The sequence below is a fragment of the Zingiber officinale genome, chromosome 3A (assembly GCF_018446385.1).
Source record: "Zingiber officinale cultivar Zhangliang chromosome 3A, Zo_v1.1, whole genome shotgun sequence".
NCBI lineage: Eukaryota > Viridiplantae > Streptophyta > Magnoliopsida > Zingiberales > Zingiberaceae > Zingiber > Zingiber officinale.
Genome location: NC_055990.1, coordinates 144518179 through 144538483, shown reverse-complemented (window position 1 = coordinate 144538483; position 20305 = coordinate 144518179). Strand labels below are relative to the sequence as shown.

The following is a 20305-nucleotide window of genomic DNA, read 5'->3' as shown; positions in this document are numbered from 1 at the left end:
TCCAAGAGAAGTAGAGGTCCGGCCACCACCACCAAGCTCCAAGGGATGCAAGAAACAAAACCTCCTTTCTCTCTTTCTTCTCCTAGCTAGAACCGGCCACCATCAAGAGCTCCAAGAGGGATTGCCGCCGGCCACAAGAAGAAGAGAAGAGAAAGAAGCTAGGGCCGGCCACCAAGGAGGAAAAGAGAGGAAGAATAGAATAGAGTTGTTCACCATGAAGCCTTCTCTACCCCCTCTTTTATAATCCTTGGTCTTGGCAAATAAGGAAATTTAATTAAAAACTTCCTTAATTATTTTGCCATGAAAAAGAAAATTTTATTTAATTAAAAATAATTTCCTTTTTACAAATACAATGGCCGGCCACACCATTCCACAAATCAAGGAAATTTTAATTCACACAAGAATTAAAACTTCCTAATTTGCTTTCGGAAATTTATAAAAATTTCTCAAATAATTTTTCCCTTCATGGTGGTTAATAAAAAGGAAATTTTATAAATTAAAATATTTCTTTTAAACATGTGGATAAAAAGAAAGTTATCTCTAAAAATTAAAATCTCTTTTAATCTACAAATAAGGAAAGATATCAAATCTTTTCTTAATCTTTTGTAGAAACTTATAAAAGAGAATATTTAATTTTAAACTCTCTTTTAAATCATGAACATGATTAAAATTGAAAGTTTTCTTAAAATTTAAAATCCTCCTTTAATCAACAAATAAGGAAAGATTTCAAATTTTAAACTCTCTTTTAAACATGTAGATGATTTACAAATAAGGAAAGTTTTTACCAAAAATTAAAACCATCCTTTTAATCTACAAATAAGGAAAGAGATTAATCTCTTCTCTTAATCTTTTGTAGAAAGTTATAAAAGGAAATTTTTAATTTTTAAACTCTCTTTAAAATCATGATATCCACATAAGAAATAATTTTAATAAAATCCTTTTAATATTCTAGTGGTCGACCACCTAAGCTTGGGACCCAAGCTTTGGCCACCTACATGGCTCATCCACTTGGACTTGGCCGGCCCTAGCTTGGGTTCCAAGCTAGCTTGGCCGCCCCATTGGATGGGTAAGAAGGTGGGTATCGGTGGGTATAAATCTCTATATACTAGAGGCTACGATAGGGACCGAGAGGAGGAATTGGTTTTGGTCTCCGATGAAATTAAGCATCCGTTCGCCCCAACACACAACTTAATTTCATCAATAATAATTCATTCCACTAAAGAACTATTATTGAACTACCGCACCAATCCCAAATTACATTTTGGGCTCCTTCTTATTATGAGTGTGTTAGTCTCCTGTGTTTAAGATAACAATGTCCACTAATTAAGTAAGTTAACGACAACTCACTTAATTAATATCTAGCTCCAAGAGTAGTACCACTCAACTTCATCGTCATGTCGGACTAAGTCCACCGCAGGTTTAACATGACAATCCTTATGAGCTCCTCTTGGGGACATTCTCAACCTAGATCACTAGGACACGGTTTCCTTCTATAATCAACAACACACTATAAGTGATATTATTTCCCAACTTATCGGGCTTATTGATTCATCGAACTAAATCTCACCCATTGATAAATTAAAGAAATAAATATCAAATATATGTGCTTGTTATTATATTAGGATTAAGAGCACACACTTCCATAATAACTGAGGTCTTTGTTTCTTTATAAAGTCAGTATAAAAGAAACAACCTCTAATGGTCCTACTCAATACACTCTAAGTGTACTAGTGTAATTATATAATTAAGATAAACTAATACCTAATTACACTACGACCTTCCAATGGTTTGTTCCTTTCCATTATGGTCGTGAGCTACTGTTTATAATTTATAAGGTACTGATAACATGATCTTCTGTGTGTGACACCACACACTATGTTATCTACAATATAAATTAATTGAATAACTATATTTATCATAAATGTAGACATTTGACCAATGTGATTCTTATTTCTAGATAAAAGTTTATACCAAAAGCTAGGCTTTTAGTATACACTCTAACAATGACTAATGACATCTTGTATCTACACTCCAAGTTCTGGTAGATAACACCACTAAACATGTTTCAACTAATGAATTACCTACACCTATGTTGTTCTTAGTTCTAAGAAGACAGTCTACCTTAATGTCCAAGTCCTATTTCCAATCATTACAATTGGGACTACTAAGCCTTTTCTATAGTATGACTACTAGGGGATTGACAAATATTTAAATCCTAAGAATCACAAAAATACTTGGTCAAGATCAACTCCTTAAAAATCCCCATGAATTTTGTATGCCACGTTAGTGTGGACATATACAAAATCAAAGAGGAGATTTTATCCATTAATTTTATTATCTCGTCAACTTTACTTTATGGCGAATAAAATTAATAGTTGATCTATCTTTGATCAAATATTTGGCCAAAAACTTTTGAATTTAAAAAATATTGATTCCTCAAACAATATTATTTAAATTCACCAACACCTCAAACACCGTGAATTTTGCATGCCACGTTAGTGTGGACGTATACAAATTCAACATTTGTAAAAGAAGGGTTTTAACCCATTAATTTTATTATCTTGTCAACCTAACTTTTTGACAAATAAAATTAATAGTTGGTATCATTTGGTCACACAAATAATAGCAGTGACTCCGATGGGGAGGATACTATTAGATGTGTCTAAGTGTATACCATTACTTGACACTAAGTCCATTAATAAGATTATGCCCCTTCCGTTGGGGAAGATCACACGCTCTTAATTAACTTCCTATAGTCATCCAAAAATGGAAGCCTGTTCTAGTGATCCACAAACAAGCTCATCCGTTATGGAGGAAGGCACTCAGAGCCAACGTCAAGCTTATTTGCATCACTTCCAAATCAGTAATGGAGACCATGGGATTTACTTAAAAATCCCTCTCCCACTTAGTTATTTATAAATGAGGAATTTTAACTATGCTAGCCTACTAAATATGTAAACTAACATGCACACACAGCACAATATAAAAGCAATAAATAGAAAATCTAATTTTCAACTATTATGGCTTTTATCTCTTGTTGTCCTCCGTGTGTTGTCATCCCAAGCTGCTGCCATATTTGGCCACTGCCACCGGGTCTAGCTGTCGCATCCATCTTGCTCCTAGTTCCGCTGCGCCTCTGGTCCTTAGAAGGTTCCACGCTTTGCAAGATTCGATCCGCGACATAAATAGAATTTTACATTTTGATTCTATATTCCTCGAAGGAATGTACATGTAAACTAGATCGAACATAAAATAAAATTTACATCCATCGATCCTATATTCCATAAAAGGAATGTACATGTATCTAGATCAAAAATAAAATCCTAATAAAACTAAATACAGCTCCTGCTGTATTTTAATACAATCATGCACACACATATAAATGCCCTTGACATGTCTAAGGGTCCAATCACACACATAAAACTATAAGCCATAATAGTTGGATCCTGCATCCACAAAGTTAGCACATCCTACTATTATCCTGCCTAAATTATGTATGACATGTGCATAATTAAACTAATACCAAATACATAGAGGCAAAACCCTAGCTCTGATACCAATTGTTGGTTGCTACTCGGAAAACCTAGAGGTTCCACTGTACAAAAATTTTGTACAAAGGTCTGAACCTTTTCCTAGCTACCATGTGTTCTTTTAAATTAAATTTTGGATCGTCTGCGGAACTTAACACGTTTGATCCAAAATGGGATCCAAGCTTTGGCCGACCACCTTAAATTGGCTCCACCCTTAGCTTTGGCCAGCCCTAGCTTGGGCTCCAAGCTAGCTTGGTCGACCACCTTAAGTTGGGTAGAAAGGTGGGTATAGGTGGGTATAATACTTTATAAATAAGAGGCTACGATAGGGACCGAGAGGAGGAATTGGTTTTGGTCTCCCGATGAAATTAAGCTTCCTGTGTTCGCCTCGAACACCCAACTTAATTTCATCAATAATAATTCATACCACTAAAGAATTATTATTGAACTACCACACAAATCTCAAATTACATTTTGAGCTCCTTCTTATTATGAGTGTGTTAATCTCCCTGTGTTTAATATGTCGAATGCCCACTAATTAAATGAGTTACTGACAACTCTCTTTAATTAATATCTTAGTTCAAGAGTAGTACCACTCAACATTATTGTCGTGTCGGACTAAGTCCACCTGCAGGGTTTAACATGACAATCTTTATGAGCTCCTCTTGGGGACATTATTGTTGTCCCTTTGGAGGTCGGCAAGAGGAGAGGGTGAATTTCCCTACAAAAATAAATAAAAAAAACCCTTCTCGGATATTCAACTAATTTAAAAGACACTTGTAATAATAAAACTAAGAGACTAAAGGAAAAGAGCAGACACAAGAGATTTACTTAGTTTGCAATCAGGGGATTGCTAATCCAAGGAAAGTAAGCGCACTATCTGTTTATCTCCTTCGGGCGGAGTAGTCTCTTTACAACGTTGTCAGCATAAATAAAAGAAACAGAATTGAAAGCACAGAGAAAACTGATTACAAGTGAGATGAATGATCTGTGCAAACCAATGCTATATTTATAGCACTGGTCGGGGCGCCCCGAAGGGGTTCCGGGCGTCCTGGGGGGATAAAACTTTATCCCTCAATGTTTAGATCGAGTTTGACTCGATCTAGTTAATATCTTTAGTCCGGGCGCCCCGGAGGGGTCCGGGCGCCTTGGACCCCAAAAGTCAACTCTGGTTGACTTTTTCCGTCCGGTCGCTCTGCTTTGGTTCAGCTCGTCTCAGTCCGGGTCTTCAACTCCAGCTCTGCTAGCTTGGGTGATCTCGGCCATCCGGAATAGGGCCCACCCGAACCCAAGTTCCAGCCTTCTCCTCGAGCAGCCTTCCTTCCTAGTTTCTCATCCCTCGAACGTCGTGCACGTTCTTCTCGTCTACCGGTGTACTCTTCCGCGGTCACCTCGTCCCTCGGACGCACTGATCCCGTCGGCTCTCTCCCGTGCCATCCTTCTCGCTAGCCGCGTCTTCCGCTCGACTTCCTGTGTTCCTAAGCTCCTGCACACTTAGACACAAGGGTTAACTTTCATAAACAATTTCTAAAAAGAATTTCTAAGTCAAGTTAAAAAAATTTAAATATTTTCTAACACAAATTGAATAACTCTTTTAAAGCATTAAGTAATTTAAATTAATGCTTTTTCAGTCAGTCAATTAAACTTTTCATTTCGATACTTGGCTTCCAGGTCGTGGTGAGGCACTAGGCCTTCTTGGTTATTGGAGCAACAACCACTTCCTTAGACAAAGCCTCATAATGAAATTAGTTGTTTAATTTCATTGCTGAAAATGCTAAGTCTAATTTTAATTTTAATTTAAACAGGTTTTTGGAACCCAGTAGAGGTTCCTACCTACAGGATTAACCAAGTATTTCTTAGGTACATAGATTTTTGATATATTTCTAATTTGACTTTGATGAAATCTATAATACCAATTTAAACCTCTATAATTTCTAAAAGTAGAAATATTTGGACCATTAAATTTTTTCAATCTTTCTATTTCTTCTTTTAGTTTTTCATTTTCAATTTTCAATTTTCAATTTTCAATTTTTCAAAATCCTCTATAAGACATGACTTTGCCAAAATTCTTTTTGTTTCTAAAATTTTATTTTCTAATTTGGTATTTTTATTTTCTAATTTATACATGGATTTTGTCATTGCCTTAATACCAAAATAAAGTTCATCAGGGGGTAAGAGGCATACCTCACTTACCATATTAGACTTGAAGCCTGAATCTCCCCCTGCTTCGCTACTTCCATCTGAGGTCGCTCCCCCTTCATCGATGCTGGGTTCTGATGTACTCTGTCCTTCGTAGCTTTCCATCAGTGCTATCCCGGCATATTCTTGAATCTCGGACTCAGATGAAGAAGTGTCGTCCCAAGTAGCTTTTAGGTTCTTGTGCTTCTTGGGAATCTTTCCATTGTCCTTCTTTAGTTCTGGGCAGTCTTCTTTTAGGTGTCCTTCCTTTTGACACTGGTAGCAATGCATCCTTCTTCTATTTCTTGGATTCTTTTTATTCTGCATTTCTTTAAATTTATTAGCTCTAAAAAACTTTTTAAAGTTTCTTACCATGTACGCTTCCAGATCATCCTCTGAGTCTGACTCGGGTTCATCCCTTTTAGTTGCGTTTAGCGCAATCATCTGGCTTGATTCCTTTGTACCTGCACACCTGGTTTCATGCAATTCAAGAGTGGAGAACAGTTCTTCTAAAGTACTTACCTCCAGGTCTTTCGAAATGTAGTAGGCGTCGACGATTGATGTCCAATCTAATGTTCTGGGAAACGCGTTGAGTGCGTAGCATATTATTTCCCGATTTGTTATCGTTTCTCCAAGGTTCTCGAGACCAGTAATAAGTTCTTTTACCTTTGCGTGTAGACTGGCTACCTTCTCACCTTTTTCCAGTCGGATGTTCATTAGCTTGTTCCGGAGGATGTCTCTTTTAGCGAGCTTCGCTTCGGACGTGCCTTCGTGGAGTTCCAGGAACTTCTCCCAGAGTTCTTTGGCAGATGAATAGCTTCTGATGCAGTTGACCTCTTGAGGCTGCAACACGCTCAGCAGGTGATATTCCGCACGGTTGTTTGCTACAGACTCATTCTGCTCCTTCTTTGTCCAGTGACTCTCTTCTTTTTCTTCTCCATCTTGATTCATCGGAGCTACAAAACCATATTTCATAATAAACCGAATTTCGAAATCAGTTTTTAGGAATACCTCCATACGTCGCTTCCAGTAGGCGAAGTCCCCCTCGAATTTTGGTGCGACGATGCTTGGTCCGGCCATCTTGTTGCTTCGATCGACGGTTAGTCCTCCTGAAGCGCCTTGCTCTGATACCACTTGTTGGTCCCTTTGGAGGCCGACAAGAGGGGAGGGGTGAATTGCCCTACAAAAATAAACAAAAAAAAACCCTTCTCAGATATTTAACTAATTTAAAAGACACTTTTAATAATAAAACTAAGAGACTAAAGGAAAAGAGCAGACACAAGAGATTTACTTGGTTTGCAATCAGGGGATTGCTAATCCAAGGAAAGTAAGCGCACTATCTATTTATCTCCTTCGGGCGGAGTAGCCTCTTTACAGCGTTGTCAGCACAAATAAAAGAAACAGAATTGAAAGCACAGAGAAAACTGATTACAAGTGAGATGAATGATCTGTGCAAACCAGTGCTATATTTATAGCACTGGTCGGGGCGCCCCGAAGGGGCTCCGGGAGCCCTGGGGGGATAAAACTTTATCCCCCAATGTTCAGATCGAGTTTGACTCGATCTGGTCAATATTTTCGGTCCGGGCGCCCCGGAGGGTTCCGGGCGCCCTGGAGGGTTCCGGGCGCCCTGGAGGGGTCCGGGCGCCCCGGTCAGCTCCGGGCGCCCTGGACCCCAAAAGTCAACTCTGGTTGACTTTTTCCGTCCGATCGCTCTGCTTCGGTTCAGCTCGTCTCGGTCCGGGTCTTCAACTCCGGCTCCGCTAGCTTGGGTGATCTCGGCCATCCGGAATAGGGCTCACCTGAACCCAAGTTTCGCCTTCTTCTCGAGCAGCCTTCCTTCCCGGTTTCTCGTCCCTCGAACGCCGTGCACGTTCTTCTCGTCCACGAGTGTACTCTTCCGCAGTCACCTCGTCCCTCGGACACACCGAGCCCGTCGGCTCTCTCCCGTGCCGTTCTTCTCGCTAGCCACGTCTTCCGCTTGACTTCCTGTGTTCCTAAGCTCCTGCTCACTTAGACACAAGGGTTAGACAACGCAGGATCTAACTTAGCTTGTTTGATCACATCAAAATACCTTGGGGTTCCAACAATTATCAACCTAGATTTCTAGGATACTGATTCCTTCTATAATCAACAACCACTACAACAAAAATAGCTTTTCGCAGCTTGCTAGTAACAACGCACATTAAAAGCGCACCGTTAATAATATTATTAACGACGTGCATATTGATGCGCGCTGTTAATAGTATAAACTTGAAGAAGGAAAAATTACATCTAGATATTAACGGCGTACATTAAAAGTATGCCGTTAATATTATAAATATTTAATAACAATAACAACATGCAAAAATAGGCACACTGCGAATTCTTTTTTAAATTATCAACGGCATGCAACATGCTGCGATTAGTTTAAAAAATATAATAAAACAAATTATTGTTTACGACCATGATTAAAAGGAATGTATTTTGATCAACTTCAAATTTCTTTTAAAATTATAGTTTAAAAAAAAGTTATCTTTAAAAAAATTAAATTAAACAAAAATAAGTAAATAATAAAAAAAATGCATCCAATCTTAAAAGCTGATCTATAAGACTCCATTGTCTGTAATAATTTGAGCTAGAAATTTTAATAAAATTACTATTACTATGAAAATATTAGGGTATATTTTTATTAGGAATTTATTAAAGAAGGTTATGTAAGGTTAATAACTAACTCTATGGATAAAAAATTGTGATGGGTTGACTAATGGTTTGGGGCCCAAATAAGAAGAGGAAAGAAGGCTTTATAGGCGATGGGACGCTGGGAAAGGAGAGGGCAGGCGCGATTTTTACAAACTTTGGAGGTTGCGAGTCGCGATGGTTCTGGGCGATGGCGGCGAGGGAGCTCGGGAGAGGCAAGAGCGTGCGTGTGATTCTGACGAAGGAGCTCGAGAAGGCATGCGCGCGATTCCGGCGAAGGAGCTCGGGATAGGCAAGTACTATTCCACTGTAGATGTAAAGATAAACTTTTCTAGGGTTTTTTGAAGATGATTTCTGTTTGTGTGATCTGTTCCCTTCGGCTCTGAGGTGATCATCTCACTATAAGTTAAGCTTTGAGAGAAATTTTTGGGCAAGTGATTATTCCTTAATAGATTTAGGACTACGCTTTCTTTAGGGTTTCCAACTGTGGTTCTTGTTAACGTTACTTATTCTTTCTGGTTTTAAGGTACTCTTTCTGTGGTAAGTTAAGCTCGAGGAATCTTTAGGTAAGATCTTGTTGCAGGCGCATGATTTTTAGGCTATAAGGTTTTGATCTTTTAACTACTCCAGATCTTGTTTGGTTCTGTTTATGTCTCATTGAATGAATTTGGAGTTGTGGATTCGATTTTGTTTTCTCTTTGAAACCATGATGGTGTTGTTGATGTTCTCGGATTCTATCTAGGTATGCCGATTTTTGGGGGATTTTGGTGCTCCCTGTGGTGTCCAGAAGTTTCATCAGTTGACAACAGAGCTTCCATTTTCTTTTGATAGTCTTGTGCCTGCTGCTCAATTTCTTTCAGATTTGATGAAGAATTTCGTTGTTTGCTATATCGATTCAAAGATGGAGGTAGATTAGGTGATTTGGGAGTTTTCTATTGGTTTTGGTGTTGTCAAGTTCTTCATCACTGTTCGGATTTCTGGACTTCCTGTAGTGTTCACAGAGTTAGAATCTAGTTCTAATCCTTATGCTTGTTGAAACTTCTGAATTGGTCAGTGGTGATTCCGGTTGTGGATTGGCAGTATTGCTGAGGTTCAAGATCAAATTCGTGTATTGTTTTCCTTTGGTTGGATTGAAGTTGAGTGAATGCTGAATTGTTGTGAGCATGATCCGACTATGACCTCTTAGTTGCTAGTGTTCTTGTCTGGGTTTGCATATTGATTGTTGTTGTACATAACTTGGTTTGTTAGATTATTAATCGAGATCTTGAGGGCAAATTAATATGGTTTCATTATACTGGGCATGCATAACAGGACTCAAGTGCTTCTAAATATGTCTTATACTGAGCTCTAAGTGTCTTTAAACAAGTTAGCTTTAAGTTCATATGGGTTTTTGCATAAGCTAAAGATTTTGATCATGTAATTCGTTGTGCTAAACTATTGCCACACATGTTGGTTGCTGACTGAAAAGGAGTCTGTACCATTAATGCTTCAAGTAAGGATATCTTAGTCATATAGAGCTTACTGTGTTTAAGCCAATATAGAAACATGATTACCACACTTAAGTATTTGTCAAAATAAAAGTTATTTCTGCACATACCTTGTAGTGCGGAATGGAATGCCCTTCTTTAATTTGGTAGCGCTGGTATTTTGTTGTGGTTACTAAAGTTAGACAGGAATTTTAATATGACCAGGAATAGGAAGTTTTAATTAAGCTTGGTTTGATGTATGCTACGTCTAATGGAGTATGATTGAGAACAGATGTAGTTGATAAATGTTTAAGGGTAGAGATTTTCCTCCATGTTTGGAAATTTATGTATTTTCGTTTAGATTTGGAGTAACACCATCGAAAGTTGGAGCTTCTGTGCAACAAAATGGAACGGTTCAACAACTTCAAAGTATCGTACAGAATGTTCAACAACAAATGCAAGAAATGAGACAACAAAATCAACTAGAAATGCAAGAAATGAGGTCCATGTTTTTACAAAGTATGAGACAACAAAATCATTCGAAACAGGTTAGTAAGTAAACAACATATATAAAATAAGTTTGATATGTACACTTAAATGCTTTTGAATTTTCATGATGACATTGTTTGACACTATTTGGTTGTAAAATTATATTGCTAGTGGTGACATTTGTAGTGGTATTGGGAATGATTTTGGTAGCAATAGCGATATCAATATTGGTGCAAAAAAAAGTGATGATTTTGGCCATGTTTTCCAGGTAATTATCATAAATTATGTATTTCTAAATCACAAAATTGTTACAAAAATATACATGATTGAATTAATAATTTTGTATTGTTTATTTACAATCAAATTTGAGAAATGTGAATCATGGAGATATTTGTGCTAATACCAAATGTAAGCTGCTTCATTGGTCTGCCGATGAATTAGTTGTTGCAGAAGGTCGAATTGCATCCACAGATCCAAACACAAAAGTGCATCACATTATTCTTGGTGGATCATGTTGGAAAGTTTGGGTTGATAAGGTTTTGGTGGAAAAGGTGGACCTAATTCAACTAAATAACGAAATGCAGTTTCTCGATGATACAATAGGACGCACGATCGCATGATTATCTAAATTTATAGTATTTTGTGATTGATACATATTATACTAATTTGTTTGGATTATAAGTTAAATTATTGTTATGTAATTACTAGTTTGTTAGAGATTTGATATATTATTTTAGATCTTTTGAGTTTGTGTGGTATAATGAAAACTATGATTTTTATTAATTTTGTATGGATTTGATTTGCACTAAATTTGTTGTAAAATTTTAATTTATTATTTTCGTCAAATTATTTTTTTTTAATATAGTTAAGACCATCAACAGCATATGTTTGTGCGCTACGGATAGTATTTTCTGTAGCGCGCAAAGCAGACCGCAGATATTATTATCCGCGGCAGGCTTTGCGCGCTGTAGAAAATACTATCCACAGTGCGCAAAGCACGCCATGGATAATAGTATCCACGACGTGCTTAGTGCGTTGCGGAAAATATTTTTCGCAGCGCGCAAAAGCACGCCACGGATAATTTATGACTTTCAACAGCTTTTAATTGTGCAGCGCGCAATGCGCGTTGCGAAAAGTGAATTTACGCGCTGCGAAAAGTCATTTTTGTTGTAGTGAACACACACTATAAATAATATCATTTTTCAACTTATCAGGCCTATTGATTTATCGAATTAAATTGTACCCTTTGATAAATCAAAGAAATAAATATTAAGTATATGTGTTTGTTATTATATTAGAATTAAGAGCACACACTTCCATAATAACTAAGGTCTTGTTCTTTTATTAAGTCAGTATAAAAAGAACTTACCTTAAATGGTCCTACTCAATACACTTAGAGTGTACTAGTGTAATTTATTAGTCAAGATAAACTAATACCTAATTACACTATGACTATTCTAACGGTTTGTTCATTTCCATCTTAGTCGTAAGCAATTGTTTATAATTTATAAAGAACTGATAACATGATCTTCTGTATGTGACACCACACATCATGTTGTCTACAATATAAATTAATTGAACAACTACACTTAGTAAATAAATGTAGACTTTTGACCAATGTGATTCTTTTATTTCTAAATAAATGTTTATACAAAAGCTAGACTTTTAGTATATATTCCAACACTTCTGTTCATGGAAAAATTCAATTCAATCGATCGTCTAATCAATTGAACTCCTCTAATCGATCGAGTTTCTGATTTCCTGAAATCAAATTTTAGTCGAAATTCAGAAATTCCTAAATAATTCAATGATTTTCCAAAAATCAAAAACTTTTACGTAGATTTATTTAAATCCTATATTATCATAGAAAAATTATTTTCTAAGAAAATACATTTTATTTTTAAAGATTGACATAAAGTTAGAAACTTTTAAAAACTTTAATATTTCTTTCAATTTTGTGTCTAACTATATAATGGTGATTCCTATCATAAGATAGTATTCATCAAGGTTTTCCAAAATATATTTAAAATTATTTTCAAAACTAATTTCAAACCATTTTCCTTGGGCTAAATGCACTTGACTTGTACACTAGCTTTTCCAATGATTAGATAACACATAAACTATTTGTTTTGAGGAAACTAAGACTCAAAAAGATGTACTAAATCAACATCTTGAATTTTGTTCACCATCCTAACATATTCACTTATATTTAATGTGTACTAAAACATATACAAGTCAACCTATAGTTTTTGTGAGATGTAAATATTAGTTTTGTCCTAAACTAAAGAATCATGTATTTCTATTTAGGCATTTTAAAATTGGTTATTCACCTAAGATGTCACTTATTAATTAATGTCATTGTCCTTAATTACAAGTAATTGACATAGTGCATGAAAATGATCTTTACAGATATCACATGCATGTTTTCTAAAATAAACTCTAAATCGATATCATGGATAATTATGATGAATGTATGAATGTATCATGATATCATGGCAATATGCATGTGTGAAATGATGATATGGTATATGATGAGCAAATAATCATGATAATTTAGCATAAGCAATATACATAGATTATCTATCTGAGTATCTCTAATTATTTGTTAAATTTAAAATAATCCTAGATTGCCCTTATCTCCTTAAGAAAATGTCAAAATCTCAACTTGGTATTTTCATTGACTCTTCCTATTTATTCCAATTTTAATTAAGCTTAATTTATCAAATTTTGGCATATTTTATTCTTCAAATGAGTAAACAATTAAACCTACATTCTCAAAGGTTAACAAAATCCAAAAAAAATACCTCCAAGTGTCAACTTTACTAAGGTTGGGTTAACTATCCTTCCAATTAGAGTTGACACTTTCTAAACCCATCTAGGATATAGAGAACACACTCCTAGGAATCTAAAATCAATTGATGCTCCTTGAGTATTCTAGGTATTTACTAGAGATATCTTTCCTTGATACATTCTTAATGACCTTCTTAGGCTTATTTGAAGCATTCGTCACATTGGTCTGTGCAAGATTAGTTTTAGGGATGACCTCCCTTATAACCTTGGCTTGACCCCTAGATCTAAGATTAGTTTCATAACTATATAGAACCCTATAATATAAAGTCACATCTTTCTTAGCTTTAAGTTTGTCTCCCAAATCTCTATGACCATTGGAAGATTTTGCTTCCCTAAACCTATGTTTGACTTCTTTGACCATTTGACACTAATTGTCAATTTTTCTAGGGTTCTCTTAAATTTTATAAGTTTTGACCTCATGATTTGATTTTTCTTCCATAAGTCCTCAAATTTAGATTTTTCCTTAAATTCTAAAGTCCTTAGAGTTATTGCTTAATTTATTATATACTTTCCTAGTCTTAGGTATGGTAGTTTTAGTATGATATGTTGCATGTTTTTCTTTAACTCTATCATGCTTCCTATTTTCATGAAGTCTTTGCCTCGTGTCAAATCCGAGTCAATCTCAAAAATCCATCTTGAAGTTGTGCTTGTTGATGAAGTCTTTGCCTTTTGAAATTAGGCTTCAACTTCTTTTTCCTATAGCTCGTTTCCCTTTTCGGTAATGAGTCTAGTGAAGAGCGGCCTTGCTCTGATACCACTTGTTATGTCACTCAGAAGCTAAGGGGGGGGGGGGGGGGGGGTGAATAGCTTGTCTCACTCGCTTGCTCGCTTCGTAGATGTTGTTGCAGTGGATAAACTCGAAGCGACATACTCCCCAATATAATGCTAACACTAGGATTTACTTGGTATCAATCTCAAGAAGAGGTGACTAATCCAAGGATCCACATTGAGCACACTCTTCATTATCAAAAATACTTCTTCTCGGAAATAATCGGGAGGTGGAGAAACCTCTTACAACTCACACAAGCATACAACTCGAAACAAAAAGTAAATACATAAATATAAATGAAAAATCTTCTTGCTTAATCTCTTGTTGTTTGTGAATGCCTCTTGTAAGCTTGGAAGTGCAAAAACACTTCAGTCCTAAGCTTCCAAGAACTGGTGGAGAAGATGGAGTGAAGAAGTTTCGTTTGGACTTATCGTTGCCATTATATCTGCGTTTTTAGGGCTCCCAATCGATTGAGTCTGCTCCCAATCTATTGTCACGTCATATCCAGTCGATCCCAGCCTTCCAAACCTCACAACCTGCACAACAATCATATCCTAATTGATTGATCAATTGATTAGGGAGGCTTTGATCGATCAACTGATCAATTCAGAGTGCCTTTATGCTCTCGCAAAAGACCTAGAATTAATTGATCAATCGATTTTGGATACCTCGTAAAATTGTGAGAAAATCTTTTCCAATTGATTAGCTAATCGATTAAAGTGTCTCAATCGATCGATTGATCGATTGGGAAGCCTTCTGTGCTCATGTAATTTCCTCTCAATCAATCACCTAATCGATTTAGCTCCTCGCATCAAAAAGCATTGCCTAATTGATCCACTGATCGATTGGACTTTGGTTCAATTGATCACCTGATCGATTGACCACCCTAAACTTGCTTAAACTCAAGTGTAGGGTTCCTACGTCCAACATCCAGTCAACCGTGACCTGTTGAAACTCCTCGTGCATAGCATCCGATCAACCTTGACCTGTTGGGACTTTGTCACCAAGTATTCAGTCAATTCTTTAACCAACTTGGACTTTTCTCCTCGTGCCAAGTGTTCGGTCCTCCATGACCCAACTTGGACTTCCAAACACTAGGTGTCTAGTCAATCTTGATCCATCTGGATTCCCTCATGCATGGCTTCACTCATAGAGCTTTTCACCACCTGCCTTCACTCACTAGGATTTCCCTCTACCTAGTTTCACTCACAAAGACTTTCATCTGCTTAAGTCCACTCACTAGAACTTTCCAACTATCTAACTTCACTCACTAAGTATTCGATCAATCTTTTAATCCACTTGGACTTTTCTCCTCGTGCAAAGTGTCTGATCAATCTTGACCCACTTGGACTTATCATCTTATGCCAAGTCTCTGGTCCTCCATGACCCACTTGAACTTCCAAATACCAAGTGTTTAATCAACCTTGACTCACTTGAATTTTCTCATTCTTGGCTTCACTCACCAGGACTTTTCACAACCTGACTTCATTCACCAGGATTTTCCTCTGTCTAGCTTCACTCACCAAAACTTTCATCTACCTAGCTTCACTTACTAGGACTTTCTAACTGTTTGGCTTCACTCACCAAGACTTTCCATCACCTAGCCTCATTCATTAGGATTTTCTATCTACCTAGCTTTACTCACTAGGACTTTTCACCTGACTTCATTTACCAAGATTTTCCTTCTGCCAGATTTCACTCACCGGGACTCCCCACACGAAGTGTCCGATCCTCCATGACCCACTTGGATTTTCATCTTTTATCAACATTCCCGTTGGATTTGTCCTTGCCTAGCTTCCATTTAGCACTTCCTAGTCAAGTATTCGATCAATCTTGACTTACTTGATTTCTGATCAAACATTGACCATCGATCCTTATATATTGTTAAATATCAAAACTCACATATTAAGACTCAAGTTTGAGTCAATTCAAGCTTAGTCAATTTAGTCAACCTTGACTCAGAAAAATTACATCAACATTTTTTAAGATTTTTTTAGCTGAAAAGCCCTGTGCATAAACCAAATTTTATGATATTAATCAATTGGTGAAGTTCATCAATTGATTAGTGAGTGTGAATTTGGAAAAAAATTGCTCTCAAGTCGAATGGGCAGTTCAACTAGTAGTTACCAATCGATTATCATAAAGATCAATCGATTGAGATACTTAGAATTGCGAACAGAAAGGATTGAAATCAATTAGATAGATCGATTGGTGTTCACCAATTAATTACCATGAGAATCAATCAATTGCTGAACCTAGGTTGTATACAAAACGATCTAAAATTGATTAGGTGGATTGACTCACCAATCGATTGTTATAAGTACCAATCGATTATTATTTGCTGAGTTATCCATATAATGTCTCTGAATTAATTGATGAATTTGATTGGTGTTCGTTGATGTTAGATGTCAATCGATTAGGATAGATGAACTGATGAATAGAAGCCTAATCGATGAATGAACTTACTGTTTTATTTTTTTTTATCATATATATTATATTAAATACAATTTAGGTAGGGTATCTTTAGATGTTTGGGCGTTTGGAATTTTTTGTCTCTATCTTTCAAAATAAAATTTCCTGACAGATGTTTGATTGAATTTGAATATTGAAAGGAAGTAAGAGAAATCCTATGGAAATTGGAAATTTATGTGTTTAGTTCATGTTCATCACCAACACTATTTTTTCAGGTATAAAAAAAATAACTAATATATTTTTCTTTAAAGACAAAATTAAACTTGTCTTCTTTTTTTAAAAAATAATAAAATGCTTAAAATCAAGTTTAGTCATTCATTTATTTTATGATAGTATACTGTAGAAACTTTTTATTTTATTTTAATAATATGCTGTCAAAAATGATATTTATTTTCATTCTAGCACATACTTCCTAAATAGTTTTTCGTTTCCATTTTCTAATTTGTAGAATAAGTAAATAGTTTAAATATTTGTTAGTTTAAACATTATCCATTATTATTTTTCAAAAAAAAGATGAAAATTCATTTGTCTCATATAAGCAATTCATTTATCAATTAATTATATCATAATGCCCTACTATTTTGCATATGGTAATTAAATGATAGTTTTAACCTTTTAGTTATTTTATATGTTCATTATAATCTATTTTAGAATTTATTAATTGCACTTCTAAATTAACTTGGAAATATCCCTGTATTTAATTATAAACCAATATATTAGGCAAAAATAAAAAAAATCCTAATTATCTTTTTTTTTTTCAAAGCATACCACTTTTCAAAAAAAAAAAAAAAAAAAAAAAAAAAAAAAAAGAAAGAAAGGACTCCATCATATTATTATCTTTAAAATATTTTTATTTTATCACTGTTGTAAAAGTTATTTAAATAGTTGCTACAATAATTTTAAGTAAATTTTGACTATGTTAAAATAATTTTAATCAAGTTTAAATATTTTTAAAAATAAAAATATGAAAAACGTTAGTTTATTATTTTTAGAAAAGGATATTTTTTTTTTGCTAATAATAAATATTTTTATTATTCGTTTTACACCTATAAATTTGTTAGAGGTGAATGAAATAATTTAGTAATGAAATGAATAAATTATGAAAAACGTGCGTTTGGTTAGTGCTTTTTTCATTTTCAGTTTTTTGAAAAATTTATGTTTTTGAAAAATGTTGTTTAGTTTGTATTTTTTTGTGTCTGTTTTCTAAAAAAATAGATAGTATTTTTTAGAAAAATAGAGAATGATAAAAAATTATTTTATATTTTTTTAGAAAATAAGTATTTTTCAGAAAATAAAAATAAAAAATTTACAAATAAAATGCACCCTTAAATTTTAAACAAAAATGGAAAAAACTAAAATGTAACTTGTTTCTGCATTTGGAAATAAAACGGAAATACCATTCCAAAAATAATCCAAAAAGGGAAGCAAACAAAAAGAGGCAAGAAGAAAAAAGAGAGAGAGAAAACTTTAACTTCCATGCTGACGTGTCAACCAACCTTAATCACTCATCGACTATTCCTTTTCTTTTTCCTCCTACAGTTCCATTCTCACCATCTTCGCCTCTCCTCCCCCTCCTCGTCGAGTCAGAACAGAGCGCCGGTGGCGATGGATTCAAAACAGTTCTTGGCCGGTGTTTTGACTATCTCCATGTTCCTCATGCTCGGAAATATGATCAAAAGAGATCATTTCGACACAGTTGAGGTAAAAATAATAGTAATAAAAAACGAGCTTACTCTGTTTTCAGTTTGTTTTTTCTTAAACATTGCTGCGTTGATTCCTCTATTTCTGGTTTTTTTGATCTGATGTTGTTCCAAAAAGCTTTAAGTATTCAACTTTTCCATGTTCTGTTTAATTGTTTGTCGGTATTGGAATGGTAGAATATGAATCGTGTATTGTATTTCTTCTCTTTTCAAGGTGTTTTTCTCAGACTAACAACGTTAAAGATGAGAAATAACTCTCAACCATATTAAAATTTAGTAATTCAACACTTTTTGATATTTAAACATATTCTTAAAATCCTGTCTGAACATGAAACGGGTGAACTTTTGTTCTTCACTTCTCATCGAAGTTTTGGATTCGATTGAGCTCTTTATTGAATGATCTCTTGTAAACTGCTCTCTATTTTGCACCATGCACTTCAGGCGAGGCACCGAGGGGAAGAGAGGTCGCTAAACTGGGTCAGTCGTAAACCAGCTAGAACCCAAGCCCTTAAACCATGCTGGGGAAAGCCAGGTTCAGCTCTGTGCTAAAACTTTCAAAACAACCTAGCCCTGATTAAAATAAAAACTCTAGTTTGATTTGTTCTAACGCATGGATCATATTTGTTCAGAAGAGGACGCAGAACAATCAAATGGCCACATCACATTCTCCTTGAAGAGTGGCCCAGAGTACCATTCCTCACAGGTCTACTACTTACATTCTTTTTGTTTTTGTTTTGTTCTTGTTTTTGCTCATGCAAATTCTTTAGTTAATCAGGATCATTAATTTCTGAAAACAAAGATCGTCTTGTGCAAGTAAAAGTGTTTCAGAGTTTTGTTTGATCAAATAGGTGGCTGATGCTGTGGTCATTGCAAGGTATCTTGGAGCCACTTTGGTGCTCCCTGATATAAGAGGAAGCAAGCCAGGTCAAAAGAGGTATTCCATTTCGCATCATCTACATCGAGCAATACTCGATCGATCGTTTGTCTATGAGCAACTAATCTTCAATTTTGATGCTAATGGGGTTCTTCATAAACTGCACTGAGAATGCTTGCCGAAATGCCTCTGAGATTTGCAGTTTTTCCTAACAGAACTGATCGCCACTGCAGGAACTTCCAAGAATTATACGATGTCGATAAATTCATCCAGAGCCTGGAAGGTGTCGTCAAAGTGGTAGGCGAGCTTCCCGCCGGCGTAGCCGCTCGACTGCCTACTGTCATTAGAGTCCCCAACGGCGTGTCGGAGGACTTCATCAACGAGCAAATCCGACCAGCCTTCCTCGCCAACAACTACTTGAAGCTCGCGAGCTCTTTTCCTTCAGCCAGCGTAGGAATGCGGGAAAACCGCAACGACGAACTGGAGTCAGTCGCCTGCTTAGCCATGTTCGGCAGTCTCGTAATCAAACCCGCGGTGTCCAAAGTGGCCGACATGATGATCCAGAGGCTCCAAATGCTCGGCCACAACCTGCACAGCCAGTTCATCGCCATCGACATTAGGACTGATCGGAAAGGCTGCAAGGAAGGCAAAGCCGGCAAGAAGGCCTGCTACGACGTGCAGGAGGTCGTGGATTTCTTGCGAATGCTCGGGTTCAGCAAAGACAACGCTGTCTACGTAACCCAGACTTGGTGGGATGAAACTCTTACTCCATTGAAGGAGTACTTCCCAAGGACTTACACGAAGGTAATTAAGAAATTGAGTTCATTCATCTTCCACGATCGATTTGAACCTTGACCGTGCTGTTTGCTCCGGTGTTGCAGGACGACTTGGTGCCGGCAGAGAAGAGGGCGGAGGTGCTGGGGACTGGGAGTGAGCTGGAGAGAGTTATCGACTTCCAAATCTGCTCGAAGAGCGATGTGTTTGTGCCTGCAGTGGCCGGTGTGTTCTACGAGAGCGTGGCGGGGAAGAGAATCGCTTCGGGGCTCACCAAGATTCTTGTGCCAGGTCAAGTGGATGATGACGCGTCTGCTGCCACGGCGGATGAGTTCGTGTCCAGCTATGTCTCCAAGAAGAAGCATGTTGCTTACTCGTGCCATTGCTAGATTTTGTTGCTATATAGGAGTGACAGTTGGGATTGACGTGTTCTCTACTGCAATCCAATTCGTTTAATTAAATAGATCTTGTTGGATGATCATATGACCTGGTTGTGGCCAATTGCTCGGGTTTACATTTGGTGGAAA

At 36.3% G+C, this 20305-nt stretch overlaps 1 protein-coding gene and 1 long non-coding RNA gene across 2 annotated transcripts; both read left to right on the top strand.

Annotated features, from left to right (window-relative positions):
- Positions 1 to 8908: 8908 nt before the first annotated feature.
- LOC122052620 lies at positions 8909 to 9575 on the top strand. Its single transcript, XR_006132067.1, has 2 exons — positions 8909 to 8950; positions 9127 to 9575. It is a non-coding gene; the product is annotated as an uncharacterized LOC122052620 (long non-coding RNA).
- An 8399-nt stretch (positions 9576 to 17974) lies between these two features.
- Positions 17975 to 20274, top strand: LOC122054098 (protein MANNAN SYNTHESIS-RELATED 1-like). Its single transcript, XM_042615931.1, has 6 exons — positions 17975 to 18131; positions 18572 to 18662; positions 18760 to 18833; positions 18979 to 19064; positions 19238 to 19808; positions 19886 to 20274. Exons 1-6 carry the CDS (start codon positions 18036 to 18038, stop codon positions 20165 to 20167), a joined length of 1200 nt encoding a protein of 399 aa, XP_042471865.1. The 5' UTR covers positions 17975 to 18035; the 3' UTR covers positions 20168 to 20274.
- The last annotated feature ends 31 nt before the right edge of the window (positions 20275 to 20305 follow it).

Coding starts and splice junctions, on each gene's coding strand:
- LOC122054098 (XM_042615931.1), top strand. CDS start 18,036: ATGGATTCAAAACAGTTCTTGGCCGGTGTTTTGACTATCTCCATGTTC. Junction 18,663..18,759: donor ACCATGCTGGGGAAAGCCAG/GTTCAGCTCTGT, acceptor ATATTTGTTCAG/AAGAGGACGCAGAACAATCA. Junction 19,065..19,237: donor AGCAAGCCAGGTCAAAAGAG/GTATTCCATTTC, acceptor TCGCCACTGCAG/GAACTTCCAAGAATTATACG.